Source organism: Pollicipes pollicipes, unplaced genomic scaffold (assembly GCF_011947565.3).
Source record: "Pollicipes pollicipes isolate AB1234 unplaced genomic scaffold, Ppol_2.1 Scaffold_7262;HRSCAF=8765_pilon_pilon_pilon, whole genome shotgun sequence".
In the NCBI taxonomy this organism is placed as follows: domain Eukaryota; kingdom Metazoa; phylum Arthropoda; class Thecostraca; order Pollicipedomorpha; family Pollicipedidae; genus Pollicipes; species Pollicipes pollicipes.
In genome coordinates, this window is record NW_023597055.1 from 6,573,713 (window position 1) to 6,588,594 (window position 14,882).

The 14,882-nt window shown below is 56.1% G+C and overlaps 2 protein-coding genes across 2 annotated transcripts; both read left to right on the forward strand.

The window, feature by feature from the left end:
* Nucleotides 1–1,945: 1,945 nt before the first annotated feature.
* Nucleotides 1,946–8,698, forward strand: LOC119114162 (ADP-ribosylation factor-binding protein GGA1). Its single transcript, XM_037238371.1, has 8 exons — nucleotides 1,946–1,966; nucleotides 3,060–3,140; nucleotides 3,493–3,735; nucleotides 5,237–5,320; nucleotides 6,079–6,246; nucleotides 6,589–6,691; nucleotides 7,810–8,002; nucleotides 8,695–8,698. The coding sequence occupies exons 1-8, from the start codon at nucleotides 1,946–1,948 to the stop codon at nucleotides 8,696–8,698; spliced, it is 897 nt and encodes a 298-aa protein (XP_037094266.1).
* A 920-nt stretch (nucleotides 8,699–9,618) lies between these two features.
* Nucleotides 9,619–14,879, forward strand: LOC119114028 (ADP-ribosylation factor-binding protein GGA1-like). Its single transcript, XM_037238259.1, has 6 exons — nucleotides 9,619–9,693; nucleotides 10,030–10,130; nucleotides 11,208–11,614; nucleotides 12,434–12,600; nucleotides 13,131–13,241; nucleotides 14,375–14,879. The coding sequence occupies exons 2-6, from the start codon at nucleotides 10,102–10,104 to the stop codon at nucleotides 14,465–14,467; spliced, it is 807 nt and encodes a 268-aa protein (XP_037094154.1). The 5' UTR covers nucleotides 9,619–9,693; nucleotides 10,030–10,101; the 3' UTR covers nucleotides 14,468–14,879.
* Nucleotides 14,880–14,882: the final 3 nt, after the last annotated feature.

Sequence of the window (14,882 nt, forward strand, 5' to 3'; positions counted from 1 at the left end):
TTACAAATATGACTAAGAAAATGTTCTGAGACATTTTTCTAGCAAACAAAATAAGAAAATTACATGTCATTTGGCTTGCACTGAGTTTGGCACATATAATCAGGTGGTTTAGCCCACTGATTGTATGTCAATCATGCACAGTGCAGTGGATGGATTTCTTGAATGAATTGGTGGCACTGGCTCTGTCTATGAATTCTGAGATAATACCATAGTGCTTTGTTTTTCAGTTGCTGTTTGGTTGTGGTTGAACTCTCATCACACTGCCTGTAATACAAATATGCAATGCTCATAGTATCCTATAAACCCCAGCTTATCCTGACTGGAATTTATTGATAGATGTGATGACAAGAATGCATGATATAGGCACACTAAGTATACACACAACTTAATATGATGCAATATATCTAAGTATGAAGGAGGAGATTTTAAAGTATATTAGCATGTTAGGAATTAACATTGCTATTTGTTAATTATACATACACAAATGCACATATTTACCAACAAATGTTCAGGTCCATTTTCCAACATCAGGCAATCTTTGATGCATGAAGATAGATTTTTGAACATGAAGGGGCTTTTGCTCACTTGGATAGCAGGCTACCAGATATATTAAAACTTATCCAGAACCCTGCACATGAGGTAGAAGCAGACTGTTGGTAGAAGTGTTGGTAGAAGTGTTGGTAGAGTTCCCTGTTGGTAGAAGTAGGTCATGGTGATGGTGTGTTAACAGAACATGTGGGCAAAGCCTGACACCTGCTTTTGGAGCCTTGTCATAACACCTGTCCAAAAACTTGCAGTAAGTGGTCTTTGGTGTCAATATGACAGCTTTCCCACAATCAACACTGGTACTGCTGATGTGGATATGTTCATACTGGGACAGGTGTTTCAGCCCATGGCTATAAAAAAACTGACAAATATATTTTTTCTTCACAGGTCAGAAATGCCAACCAGGTTTGGTTCCAGAGGGTGTCCTGCATGCTCCAGGAAGATTGAATTGTAGTCCAGGTTTAAACAGGGTTTGGACGGTGAACCACAGATGATGTCTGCCGAACACAACAGGGAGCCGCTTGATGTCCTGATTCGTGAGTGTGCCTTGTCTTTCCACTACACTGGATGTTTCTTGCCTTGTTTTCCCATTATGGCCAAGTGCCTTGACCAATATGTTTTTATTGACCACACAAACAACATTAACGTGGTTTGGAGAGAGAGGTTTTACCACCACTTACACGACAGCTGTAGCTCTCACCCCTCTTCCTCCACAATGTTGACAAGCTGCAGATGCGAAGAAAATAGGCTACAGAAAGCCACCTGGCAGGCACAAATTATCACTTTGTCTATGAGTTGACCAATCACAATTGCTTGAGTCTGCAATATTTGCACCATTGTTCCTGTGCATGAAAGGTGTAGAAATGATTATTTATGAAAACCATATCGGCTTAAAATTACATCAGCTGTCTGCCCATTGTTCCAGAGAGGATCACCAATCCATTGAGCCAGAGCTATGACCCTGCCCTGGTGTATGCCTTCTGTGAACGCATCAAACAGCAGCAGGTGAGTGGCAAGAGATTGTAATGAGTGCTCAAGTCCTGTGACAAGGGTGCATGCTCACAGTGAATACCCCCCATTGATGATATTCATGTGCACAGCTAAGGGTAGGCTGAGGTCTTCTGCCTGACCACTTTCACAGATCTGGATGGTTTAGTACCATTGGTAGCCCTCTCAGCAAGTTATTAAAAGATACAGTGTGATGGGTTTTCACTGCCCTCCCTTCCTGTGAGAAAACCTTGGTTATGCCTCCAGTGATGAGAGGTCATGGTCAGTGGTGATGAGAGGTCATGGTCAGTAAGGAGATCATGGTAAGGAGGTCATGGTCAGTGGTGATGAGAGGTCATGATCAGTAAGGAGATCTTGGTAAGGAGGTCATGGTCAGTGGTGATGAGAGGTCATGACCAGTAAGGAGATCATGGTAAGGAGGTCATGGTCAGTGGTGATGAGAGGTCATGGTCAGTGGTGATGAGAGGTCATGGTCAGTGGTGATGAGAGGTCATGGTCAGTGGTGATGAGAGGTCATGGTCAGTGGTGATGAGAGGTCATGGTCAGTGGTGATGAGAGGTCATGGTCAGTGGTGATGAGAGGTCATTGTCAGTGGTGAGCAGTCATGGCTTGCCGAAGCAGTGAGAAGTCACGTTGTGACCGGCGGCGACCTCCGGAAGTGCTGCCACCGTGACACCGATCGCTAGCAGTGGCGGGGCGCCGCGCTAACTGGGCAGGGCTGCAGCCCGGCCCGGGGTAGCGACTGCAGCGCGCTCTCCCCTGGCAGCGAGTGGTGGATGTGGTCGTGGTTCACGACCACACAGGCTCGATTCGGGCTCAGCCACATAGTGAATACATTGCGATGTTAATCTTTGCTGGAGTAGCGGCGAACTCGAAGAGGCTTCGCGAAATTTAAAACTAGGGAAGTTGTAATATTCCGGGCATAATTTGCAATGATTTCGTAAAGCTCGGGTAAATAGTGACCTCTCACGTGAGCTTGATAAGTGATGAGGTCACTGACGTCATAACCCTGTCGTCTAGCAGTCGCCGGAGACGAATCGCTGTTAAAATTCCAAGCTCCTAATGTATGGATGTTTGAGCAGATATCTTGCAGCGGTTTTGTTAACTTTGCCGACCCGTTGGGACCATTGCCTGAGCTTTTGGCGGCCTGGTGTCCTGATGACCTCTGCCAGGTGGGCCGCGGCCTGTGCTGTCGAGTGATCGGTAATATTCGCGAGAATGACAAGGACGATCGCAAGTCAACGTACACTCCATGTCTGACCTGCTGTACTTCGCGCCATGTAAACCCAGGCCCAAAGTCGTCATTTCAATTTGGATTGCCCACGCACTGCCGGGGTGACCAGGTGCACTGTTACCCCCTCCCCCTCTCCTCCCCACCTCTCGCTGCAAGTAAGGCTGGAGATTTGCACGCCTATCAGTTGCATGCGTCATGAAATAGCCAAACAGCTGGCTTTATTATGATCTACGAGCGGCGCGCCCTTTGAATGACCTTGACGCCTTGGCAGGACGGGCCGGTGGCGGCCACGCGGCTGCTGGCGTACCGCATCCAGAGTCCGCAGGAGAAGGAGGCCATGCTCGCGCTGGATGTGAGTCGCGTGCCGGAGCTGGGGCTGAAGGCACGAGCGATGGACCGAGTCACGTGATGTAGTTGGAACCGTAGCTATGCGACGGGTCGAGAGTCACCTGTGTTGCCTCGTGGTGAAGGGACAAAGTTGCAGTTCATGTGATGAGAGGTAGGGATGAGAGGTTGGAAAGCAAGAACAATACTGAAATAACAGTATTGTTCCTAAAACTGAAACTGAAACTGAAGCTGAAGTGACTTGTGGTCATTCCGTGACAAACGTGACAAATGCATGGCGTTTTCCAGCTTTCTCATGCAATCAGTCAGACACTGACTGCTGCCGTCTGACTCGTGCTGCCCCCCCCCCCCCCGCACAGCTGCTGGACACGTGCGCGCGCTCGGCCGGGCCCGGCTTCCAGAGCGAGCTGGGCAAGTTCCGCTTCCTGAACGAGCTGATCAAGCTGCTGTCGCCGCGCTACCTGGGCGCCCGCTCGCCGCAGCGCGTCAAACAGCGCGTGGCGGACCTGCTGCTGAGCTGGGCACGCCTGCTGCCGCACGAGACCAAGATCCAGGAGGCCTTCACCCTGGTCGAGAAGCAGGGTCTGCTGGCCATGCACGGAGTGAGTGGGGTGGAGCCGCTGAGGGAAAGAAAAACTGCGCTCGGTGAAGAAAGCACGGACCAGAGCGAGGGAATTTCGCTCGGTTGTCTTTGTACTTCTGGATTTCGGTCAGGCGTCTTCTCGGTCTACTTTGTAGTTGTTTGGGTGGGTTTCACGCTAAGATAGAGTTTTCTGCTCGACGCCCTGGGCAGCGCAGAGCTGAACTATGTAGCATTTCTGGGCATACAGGGGTAGGTTTTTGGGGTCAAGGCCGGTAGTTGTCTTCGCCTGCGGTGAAGGATCAGCGCGCATCCGGGCTGGACTACATGGCTGTGTTCTCCTTGATCCCGCTTCTACATGGCTGTGTTCTCGTAGCCATTCAGAGTTGGCTCTTCAGTCCCCCGCCGTGTGCCGGCTGGGGGGGGGGGGGGGCGGGCTCCGTAAAGAGCACACCAGACAGGCTCTCACGTGTGAGGTGGACGAGGGGCTCCGTCAAGAGCACGCCAGACTCTCACGTGCGAGGGGGGGGGGGGCAAGGGGGTTCCGTGAAGAGCACGCCAGACTCACGTGCGAGAAGGACGAGGGGACTCCGTAAAGAGCCGCCAGACACGTGCGAGGGGGACGAGGGGGCTCCGTGAAGAGCACGCCAGACTCGCGTGCGAGGGGGACGAGGGGATTCGGTGAAGAGCACGCCAGACTCATGTGCGAGGGGGACGAGGGGGCTCCGTGAAGAGCACGCCAGACTCTCACATGTGAGGCTCCGGCTCGACATTCGGCTGGCATTGTCGCGTCCCCGATATAGCCAAAACAGCCGCTAGCACTTCATTAAGGGTCTGCGACGACGGAGTTTGTGGGGCGCTAAAAATATCATCTGTCGTAGGCATGCGGCGTGCTTTGGTGTAGTCGGGACGTTTGAATCGTGATGGCTGCTGCGGCGCTGGTGTGGCGAGGCATTCCTGCATGACGTTCGTAATGCTGGACGTGCTTTTTGTGCGGTCCCGGCTGAGAAGTTGGAAAAGTGCCTCGTGAGGTGGTTACCAGTCGGCATGGACAAGCTGGTTTCAGCTTTTCAGTTTTGAACGTGTGATAGTCTAGCATGGTCTGGTCGAGCATTTGTCCCAATTGGTGGCATGAACATGTCTGATTGCATAGCAATTCATGCTTCCCTTTGTTAGAGCTGCATTCTAATGTATTCATGTCGTGCTGATGTAGCACACAGCAGGTAGTTACTGAATGCTAATGCTTGGCCGCTGTCATATGAGTGAAACTCTGAACGCTAGCATCCAACAGTTTACAATTATGTGTTTAGCATGAATATTGCATCCATTCATGTGTGATGCCGCCTATGTCTGTCTGGCATGCTACCCATTACAATTGTGTGTTTAGCATAAACATTTGCATCCATTCATGTGTGATGCCGCCTATGTCTGTCTAGCATGCTACCCGTACATCTGGCGCTTACGATTGGCGTCAGTTTGACCGTGCGCGCTGTGACTGACCGTGTGCGCATGCGCCTGGGTAGATTACGGCCCGCCAGAATGGTGGCGCCTCGGAGCGGCCAGACCCGGAACTAGCCAAGGCCGAGCACGCCGCGCCGGATGTAGCGGTACGTTTAGCAGGATGTGGGGAGATATTCTCATGGGATGTTGCCGGCTCGAGATATTCTCATGGGATGTAGCCGGCTCGAGATATTCCCATGGGACGTAGCCGGCTCGAGATATTCTCATGGGATGTAGCCGGCTCGAGATATCCTCATGGGATGTAGCCGGCTCGAGATATTCTCATGGGATGTAGCCGGCTCGAGATATTCTCATGGGATGTAGCTGGCTCGAGATATTCTCATGGGATGTAGCCGGCTCGAGATATTCTCGTGGGATGTAGCCGCTCGAGATATTCTCATGGGATGTAGCTGGCTCGAGATATTCTGCATGGGATGTAGCCGCAACGTCTTTGAACAAAACCTCGCTACTGTTTCGATAAAAGTATGTTGCCAAAACATCAACCCATCTATATCTCCATTACCCCGGTTTTTCTCCGAGGAATAGGGCTATTACTACCGTCTTATCTATGGAAAAAATTGTGCTACCTTCCTATTCTTACCATTTAAAATCAAGGGTTTCATGACTTCAGGATTTGCACTCAGCTGCCCATTGTTCAACATGCCATGAAACCACTGTTTCTGCCTCGCCGTCATGGGTCAATATTTGTTGTGAGATGCTGATGGACCATTGCATTGTGCAATGCTAACAGACACATTGCATCATTTTTTTTTGTCCAGGTGCATGTGTGCCTTGTATCACCATTTGTGATGCTCACTTGTATTCGTAGGCCGTAATCAGTAGCGCAAACCTCTGACTGCTGCAGCTGGATCCCCATCGGCCGCCCACTCCGCCGCTGCCATCCACCGACAGACCTCAGAATCCCATCTTCGACGACAGCCAGAAGGCGGCGCTGCTGAAGCGTCTCCTTCAGAGCACAAACCCTGAGGACATTCAAGCAGCCAACCGCCTCATCAAGACCATGGTGAAACAGGTGAGAAGCTGCGGAGGCGCTACTATTAGCGCATTCGGCACGTTTGACGCTACTGCAGTGATGCATGGAAATGTGATGCATTTGGTATGCCATTTTAGGATGACATAAGGTGACCTATGATGACGTGTTACCTCTATGTTTAGATATCACTCGTTGGTTTTGTGTGATGCGCGACCTGTGAGGCGAGTTACTTCTGTATAAGTTATCAAACATAAATAGACAAGTAGGACCCATGCATGACCGAGGACCACATGACCACTGTGACTCACGCGTGACCCTTGGACCATGTGACCGTGTGATCGTGTGACCATGCATCGGTGTGACCGATGTCCTGACCGCCAGGACGAGGAGCGTGTGGAGCGCGCCAGCCGCCGCGTCTCCGAGCTGGAGGTGGTCCGCACCAACCTGCGCCTGCTGGACGAGATGATGGACAATTACTCGCCAGGTGGGTCGCCTTGCTGCGTCGCGCGGGCAGCCAGTGCGGCCTGCGCCGGCGCGTGGCCGCCGGCCGGCCGGCCGGGCTGAGCGCGCCTCCGGGCCGGGTGGCGGCGTGTCGTCCGGAGGCGCGCGTGCGCCTGCTATCCATGTGACCCGCTGACTGCGGGTGACGGGGGGCCGACCGCTGAGCGGGGCTGCACGTGCGGCCGGCCGCACCGACCGCCGGAGGCAGCTCGCGTCCTGCGCCGGGTACGGTTCCCCCGGACGCGGTGGCCAGGGCGGGGGCACGGAGTGGAGGCGCGGGCGGTGGTGGGTGATGGCTCGGAGGATGCGTGCGGTGACCCGACTGTGGCACGTCACGATCATGTCCTGCTGCGTCGTAGCTCTTCTGTAGCCCTGCCGTGGGATGTGTTCTCCGAGGCCTCGATTGCGTGATAGCAGAAGTTGGCAGATGTCGTTACGAGTTAAAAGTTCTTGTGTTGAGGTAACGACCTTCAATACACCAGGTGGTGCTGCTTAGTCGACGTCGCCACGCTATATAATAATCATCTTGAATGCTGTAAATGTAATTGCCATTTCACATTACAACGTCGTTTGATCATTATCTCCTGGTATATTGAAGGTCGTTAACTCAGCAGAAGAACTTGCAACTCAACATGCTGAAAAAAGAAGCTAAAGGCCCATCTTTCTGGTATCAAGTACAACTTAAACCAGATAGCAGTTAACTAAAGCCAAAGCACAATGTGCACCCTTCTGAATCCAACTGTGCATGTGGCCATGAATCTGCCCAGCTCCACCGACCCGTCCCATTTAACCGTGACCTTGAGATGAAGATCATATGTCAATTAGATGTTTATATAATGCGCGCCAAATGACCACCGCAGTCGGCGCGCCCTAAAACACCGATTAACAACAAACAAAATGTTTATATGGGCACTGCTAAACTGCTTAAAGGCATATGTGGTGTGATCTAGAATGGCATATGTTGTGACTTTACTTCAGTAGATGGCCTGTTTGGGTCGATTGCGGCTTACCCCCTCCGCGCCGGACGCGGCCGTGACCCCCGTCCGGCGGCGGTGGGACTGTACCCGTCGCTGACCGGGGCTGGACTTGACCTGTCGGCAGCGACCACCTCGCGGGACGAGCTGGAGCTGATGGCGGAGCTGAAGACGTCCTGCGGCCAGCTCAGAGCCAAACTAGACAACCTGGCGGCGGAGACGGACGACCAGGACCCGGCGCTGGGTCAGTGGGGCACGCCGGGGTCACTTCTGCTGACTTTCACCCGGGGGAGGGACGACCAGGACCCGGCGCTGGGTCAGTGAGGCACGCTGGGGTCACGTCAGCAGACCTTCACCCGGGGGAGGGGAGACCAGGACCAGGCGCTGGGTCAGTGAGACGCGCCGGGGTCACTTCTGCTGACCTTCACCCGGGGGAGGGGAGACCAGGACCCAGCGCTGGGTCAGTGAGACGCGCCGGGGTCACTTCTGCTGACCTTCACCCGGGGGAGGGGAGACCAGGACCCGGCGCTGGGTCAGTGAGACGCGCCGGGGTCACTTCAGCTGACCTTCATCCGGAGTGGGGAGACTAGGACCCGGCGCTTGGCCAGAACCCGGAGGAAGGGGAGGACGTTTGTCCAGTCACGTTTTGCAGTGTTTAGCTGTTGCTGCTGGGCAGTTTGGCTGCCAGGTTAGGTGGTAGGGGCCTCATGTCTAGTGCCAGCCACATTTAGGTGTGGTTAGCGATGCTTTGTAGGTAGAGCTGAATACATTTGAATGCTTAAGTTCAGTTCATTTTCAAGCAGCACCAGGCGAGCTGATATTAACCAGCTACCTTCGTGACCTGACCTGACCTGACCACTACTCCCAGGTGAGCTGTTGCAACCACTGACCCACGTGGCTTAATCTGACCTGACTTGGCCCACATGGCTAGATGCCCACTGTTGTTCACCATTGAGCCACCTGACCTGACCTGACCTGACCTGACCTGACCTGACCTGACCGCTGCCGCCAGGTGAGCTGGTGGCGGCCAGTGACGAGATCGGCCGCGTGCTGGGCCGCCACGACGCCCTGCTGTCGGCCGGCGCGCCGCCGCTCACCCTGCTGCAGCTGGAGTCGCCGCAGGAGCAGCCGCGCCCGCCACCCTCCGGCCAGCAGCTGCTGCACCAGCAGCTGGCCCAGCTGGGTAGGGGACGTGGCGCCGCCGTCGGCCGCTGCTGGGCTAGCCCGGACACCGGTCTCTCCATGACAGATCTGTGCCAGTGGATAGCTGTCTGAAGGTGTAAATAGGCCTACTTATCATCTGCTATTGTATTCTGTATATTGCCAGTTACCATAGGCTGGAACATCCAAGGTGTTGGCGCCGGACAAAAGGCAGTTCGATTTCCCTACTCCATTTGTACCTCTGATGACAGACAGCCAACCCGTGCCCCTCTCTTGACCCTCATCGCCCACATCGTGGCCCGCTGCATGCAAAGATGATAACGCCCAGTTCGCTGCAGGCCTGGCCGACCTGGAGTCGTCGGTGGAGACGGCGGCGGCGGCGGCACCCCCTGACGGCGGGGATCTGCTCTGTCAGCCGACGCCGCCGGTCGGACAGCCACTCGGTCCCGGGCCAGCCCCGACCGGGCCTGCTGCCCTGTCCAGCGGGCTATCCGGCGGATTGTCCGGCGCTACCGGATTGTCCGGCACCAGCGGGCTGTCCGGCGGCGGCGGATTGTCCGGCACCAGCGGGCTGTCCGGCGGCGGCGGATTGTCCAGCACCAGTGGATTGTCCGGCACCAGCGGACTGTCCGGCGCCGGCGGATTGTCCAGCACCAGCGGGCTGTCCGGCACCAGTGGATTGTCCGGCGCTAGCGGGCTGTCCAGCACCAGCGGATTGCCCAGGGCGGCGCCGGCTCCGGCCTCCGCCGCTCCGTCCGGCCCGAGCGGCGCTGCGCTGGCGGATCTGCTCGGCGCGCTGGGTCCGCCGACGACGGTGGCGCCACCTCCGCCCGTGCAGCGGAGCCCGCAGGTTAGCAGCCGCCCCCGGACGGCTGGCGCCCCCTGGGGGCAGTGCGCGGACTACGGACGTGGTGCTGGGTCTGGAGACAGTGTTGGCGGTTAGACGTGCTTCAGCCTGGTGCTCAGTGGAGGTTATTTTGATTTTGGTTTTCTTGAGAACACTGTTTTCCGGAAATTAAGGTGAGCTTTGTTCTTGAGTGATTGTACTGGCGTCGGTGGGTGCCGGTTTTGTACCGCGACGTTCTCTTTTTGTACACCTCACGCCCCAGAGCTATTGGCAGCAGTGCCAGTCTGGCATTATTCCCTAACAACACCATTATGCCCTAATTCCGCCTCCTCCCCACAGAGGGCAGCACCGGCGCCGTGCCCACCGGCTCGCTCCGCCTTCGATGACCTGGATGACCTGGTGCGCCTCAGCATGTCGGGCTCGGCCCCGCCTAACAGCAGGTCAGGGCAGGGGGAGGACAGTGCCACGTCCGCACCCGACAGTATGGGGATTGTATGCCCGGGATGTGTAAAAAGCAGGCTACATCTGCGTGAAGCATGACATTTTGAAGGTCTTAAAACAATAGCTTTATGGAAATATCAAATCGTAAAATGGGGAGGGGGGGACAAAACAAGGTTGTAAAACAGCATCTGCGTGGGACTATGGAATTGCGCTCTTGGCGTACGTTCTCATATCGTTTTCTCGCGCTGGTTCTGTATGTTGGTCGGCCGCGCCATACCCCGTGCCAGATGCGGCCCTGCACCGGGGGTACAGTTTCAACGTCTGATTTTACATCCGTTCACGCCTTGTGTACCAGCAACAGAATTTCTGCGAGTTTCTCAGTCAGCTGTTGCGGTCTAGAGGCGCCAGTTTTAAGCTCGCAGGTCCGCAAAGCGCGGATGAAAAGGGCTCAAAAGTGGTGCATCTCTGGTCACCCATGCCTGGCGACTGCAGAATGTCCTGCGGATTCTGCAGACGTCAGCAACCGGGAACGAGAAGTGCCGGTTTTGAGGTCTTTTTCCCGGCTTTTGTGAGGATGCGGGGTTAAATGTGCTGTCACTAGTTCGCAACAGCCGACTGGCTACGAAATTTGCAGCGGTCCTGCACCCAGTGTGCAAGGCGTAAATGGACTATTACTGTTCATTCTTGATCGATTTTGGAATGTTTGAAGACTGTTCAGTATATTACCCACTTTATGTTGTGAAAAATGAAAGAGGATTGGTTCTGCCCATCTGCTCTGGCCTGTCCTCGGCTCGCTCCACTGGTACGAGTGGACCCAGTTTTACTCTAAAATGTGGCATCAATGCTGCTTTGTGAGAATGCTGACTTACATTCAAGAGATTGTCAGGTATAATTTGTGCACTTATGTGCTCAAAGGCGAAGTTTCTGGTGAAATGATGGAAAATGTCTCTTAGGAAATGGCTACAGGTTACAAGGCATTTTTCGTATCTAACCCCCCCCCCCCTCCGATCTTTTTTACGTATGACTGCAGACTAGTGCAAGCTTGTTTACAAGCTAACTCCAAATACTTTCCACAGGACCATCAAGACTCCTCCGATTCCGTCCAGTCCACGCTCCGCCCCTCCTGGAAAAGCAACCAATCAGAGCGCGGTGCCGTCCACAACCTTTGTCCTCCAGCCCGTCAAGGATGCCAGTCCGCCGTCACCGACCAATCAGGGCGCAACGAACGGCTCGGAGCACTCGCTACTGGACTTCGGCTGCGAGCAGTCGGGGGCGGCGCCTAACGGGCATCAGCCAACCGGCGAACTGCATGGTGATGACGTCAGCTTGCTGTCGGCGCTGAGTGGTCCGAGCTCGCACGACTCGCTGCTGTCCGACGGAAGGTCAGATGAAGGTCAAGTGCGGGCGGCAGGAGAGCCAGCGGCCACTGGGAAGCTGCTGAGCTTGGCGGACGTTACTGTACCGCTGGAGGATATCAAGCCAGGTGAGGCGGACAGAGGGCAGGAGGAGGGCTGTGGGCAGGCTAAGGTACTGTGTCCCGGAGTGGTGTGATGGAAAAGGTGTCATTGGTCGTTAGCATGGAGGATGTTTGACAGATGCCAGTTTATACGCTTTCCGCCCCTGGGGCTTGATCATTGAAAACATTTGAAAGCTTCTTAAATATTTAAATGACAACCATGCATTAGCACTGATACGGAATGTTTAACGTTGGCAATTCATAAAAAGTAATTAGGTCATTCCGATATTTTGGCATCATGAAAGACCGTCCAGAATTCCTTTGCTCAGGAGGATAGCACCAAACTAACCATTCCTGTGGCTGCTAAATTCTCGTATTGTGGTGGCATAAGTGTTGTTGGGCTCGAACTAGGCCACGGTCTTTTCAAACGGATCACTTCGGCTCGCTGCATATTTCATTTAATCTGGCATGTCTTTGTGTAGTCATCTGGCTACACAGCAACGGTCGTCGATGGGACGATGGGACCTTCTCTCCACTCCATCCATGTTGTTGCCCCATATTGGCTACCACCATAAAACGATGTTATTGGATGAAATTTGGGCGTCTATTAAGCTTGTCATCACTAATTTGATTCATTGGTTGTTCCAACGTGTCACCTTGACCTGCTCCACCGTCTGACCTCGGTTGGACCCCGCATCGGACCTGGCTGACCAACCATCCGACCTTGAACCGACTCGCCACGTGGGCTTGGCTTGATTCACCGCCTGGCAACTCCACCGCCGACCTCCGATCCCACCGCACCCGCCACTGCGTGTGCCCACCGCCTGACCTTGGCGTGACCTGCAGGCGGCGGGCCACCGGTGCCCCTGTTCTCGGAGCCCGCCTCGTTGGAGATCGCGCTGCACCCCGCCGGCAACCGGCCGCGGCCCGACGTCACCGTCTACGTCATCACGGCGCTCAACCGAACCGGCCGGCCCGTCTCGCAGTACACACTGCAGGCCGTTTGCGATAAGGTGTGACGTCATTGTGACGCCATTGGTGTTTTCGAGTTGGCTTGCCCGCGGGCGTGGGGTGTGGTTTGCGTACTATCATGTGCATATAATATCCCTTTGTTGACGCATTCAAACGTACCTCATAGTTGGTGAATGGCTCAAATGTACCCCATGGTTGGTGAATTGCTGGTCTGTTTCATATCTACTTGGGTTCCAGCGTGGCCCTCATTGTACCGGTGTGGCACAAGACTTGACTCGTGTTGTCCTTAAACGCCGGAATCTTACGTTCTTGGAATCGCTTTAAGAGAGACCCTGGGAGAGATATAAGAGGGCCTTACGATAAATCCAGCCCTCCTGGCACGTGCCTGCGGGCTGTCGTGCGTCGCAGGCGCCCCTTCCCGGGCTACTCCGGCGGCCGTTCAGTATTCCGCCCTCACGACCCGCTGCGTCCGCCGTGTCGTCGTGTTCTCTTTGGAGGGCGCTCGCCGCCCGTGTGCGGGTGTGCTGGTGGCCGTGGTGGCTGTGTTGACGCCCGCTGACGGCGGCGGCAGGGCGCGCGGGTGCGCCTGCAGCCGCCCTCCTCCGCCGACCTGCCGGCCGGCTCGCCGTTCCTGCCGCCGCCGGCCGCCAGCCAGGTGATGCTGCTCGCCAACCCGCAGCAGGTCAGTAAGGCCGGTACCGGGCAGTAGTGGGCACCGTGACTGGGCAGTGATGGGCACCGTGACTGGGCAGTGATGGGCACCGTGACTGGGCAGTGGTGGGCACCGTGACCGGGCAGTGATGGGTACCGTGAGCTGGCAATGGTGGGCACCGTGACCGGGCATTGGTGGGCACCGTGACTGGGCAGTGATGGGCACCGTGACTGGGCATTGGTGGGCACCGTGACTGGGCAGTGATGGGCACCGTGACCGGGCAGTGATGGGCACCGTGACCGGGCAGTGGTGGGCACCGTGACCGGGCAGTGATGGGCACCGTGACTGGGCATTGGTGGGCACCGTGACTGGGCATTGGTGGGCACCGTGACTGGACATTGGTGGGCACCGTGACCGGGCAGTGATGGGCACCGTGACTGGGCATTGGTGGGCACCGTGACTGGGCATTGGTGGGCACCGTGACTGGGCAGTGATGGGCACCGTGACCGGGCAGTGATGGGCACCGTGACCGGGCCGGGCAGTGGTGGGCACCGTGACTGAGCATTGGTGGGCACCGTGACTGGGCATTGGTGGGCACCGTGACCGGGCAGTGGTGGGCACCGTGACCGCGCAGTGGTGGGCACCGTGACCGGGCATTGGTGGGCACCGTGACCGGGCAGTGATGAGGACCGTGACTGGGCAGTGATGGGCACCGTGACCGGGCAGTGATGGTTGAGCCGGAATACTTGGATGACTCATACCAAGCGTAAGGCTAGTTAACTGTCAAACAGTTCACACGCTCATTATGCGAACATAACGCACCAGCGAACGCTATCATTGGCCGCCAGCATGTATAACCACCTCCTAGCAGGTGTTTTGTTGATTGCTACTGGGAGGCAGATCCTTTCGAACACGCTGTGATGAACCGTTTACTCTGATCACGCCTTTGATACAGCTCTTCCTCCTTGTTTGGGAGCGCCGCTGATCCCTCCCCTCCTAATCACATCTCCAATGAACCGGGCGGGCACCGGCTGAAACTCACCCCCACCCTTCCGGCGTGCCCCGACTGTGCCCCGCTCCTCCCTGCCTGAGGTCGCCTCCGGTCGCTCGCCGCCCCGCTCCGTCTGGGCACACCTCTGACGCCGCCCCCGCCGCCCCGGCAGCTGAAGGTGACGCTGCGCTTCATGCTCAGCTACAGCGTCGACGGCGACACCGTCACCGAGATGGCCGACGTGGCGGATCCGGGCCGTCCCTAGCCGGGGCCCACGGCGTCCGAGCTCGTCACGTGACGGCAGCGTCACGCCACGTCACCGGCGTCACGTGACGGCAGCGTCACGCCACGTCACCGGCGTCACGTGACGGCAGCGTCACGCCACGTCACCGGCGTCACGTGACGGCAGTGTCACGCCACGCCACCGACGTCATGTGACGGCAGTGTCACGCCACGACACCGACGTCATGTGACGGCAGTGTCACGCCACGTCACCGACGTCATCTGACACCGACCACTTCAGCCGCCCGTGGCGGGCTCTGGCGTGGTCGATAATGTCGTGTGTTGTCATGTCCCCGGGACCTCTGCTGCTCCCGCTCTGCGCTGACGTCGAACACAGTCGCGCCGGAGCGTAGTCGGCTGCGGCGGCGGCGGGTACTGCCGTCGAGTGTGGCGAGATC

Excerpts from the sequence above, each read along its gene's own strand:
- LOC119114162 (XM_037238371.1), top strand. The coding sequence starts at position 1,946 with ATGACCAGTAAGGAGATCATG. Across the intron at positions 5,321-6,078 it reads ACGCCGCGCCGGATGTAGCG|CTGGATCCCCATCGGCCGCC; the intron begins GTACGTTTAGCA and ends TGACTGCTGCAG. Across the intron at positions 6,247-6,588 it reads TCAAGACCATGGTGAAACAG|GACGAGGAGCGTGTGGAGCG; the intron begins GTGAGAAGCTGC and ends CCTGACCGCCAG.
- LOC119114028 (XM_037238259.1), top strand. The coding sequence starts at position 10,102 with ATGTCGGGCTCGGCCCCGCCTAACAGCAG. Across the intron at positions 12,601-13,130 it reads TGCAGGCCGTTTGCGATAAG|GGCGCGCGGGTGCGCCTGCA; the intron begins GTGTGACGTCAT and ends CGGCGGCGGCAG. Across the intron at positions 13,242-14,374 it reads TGCTCGCCAACCCGCAGCAG|CTGAAGGTGACGCTGCGCTT; the intron begins GTCAGTAAGGCC and ends CCGCCCCGGCAG.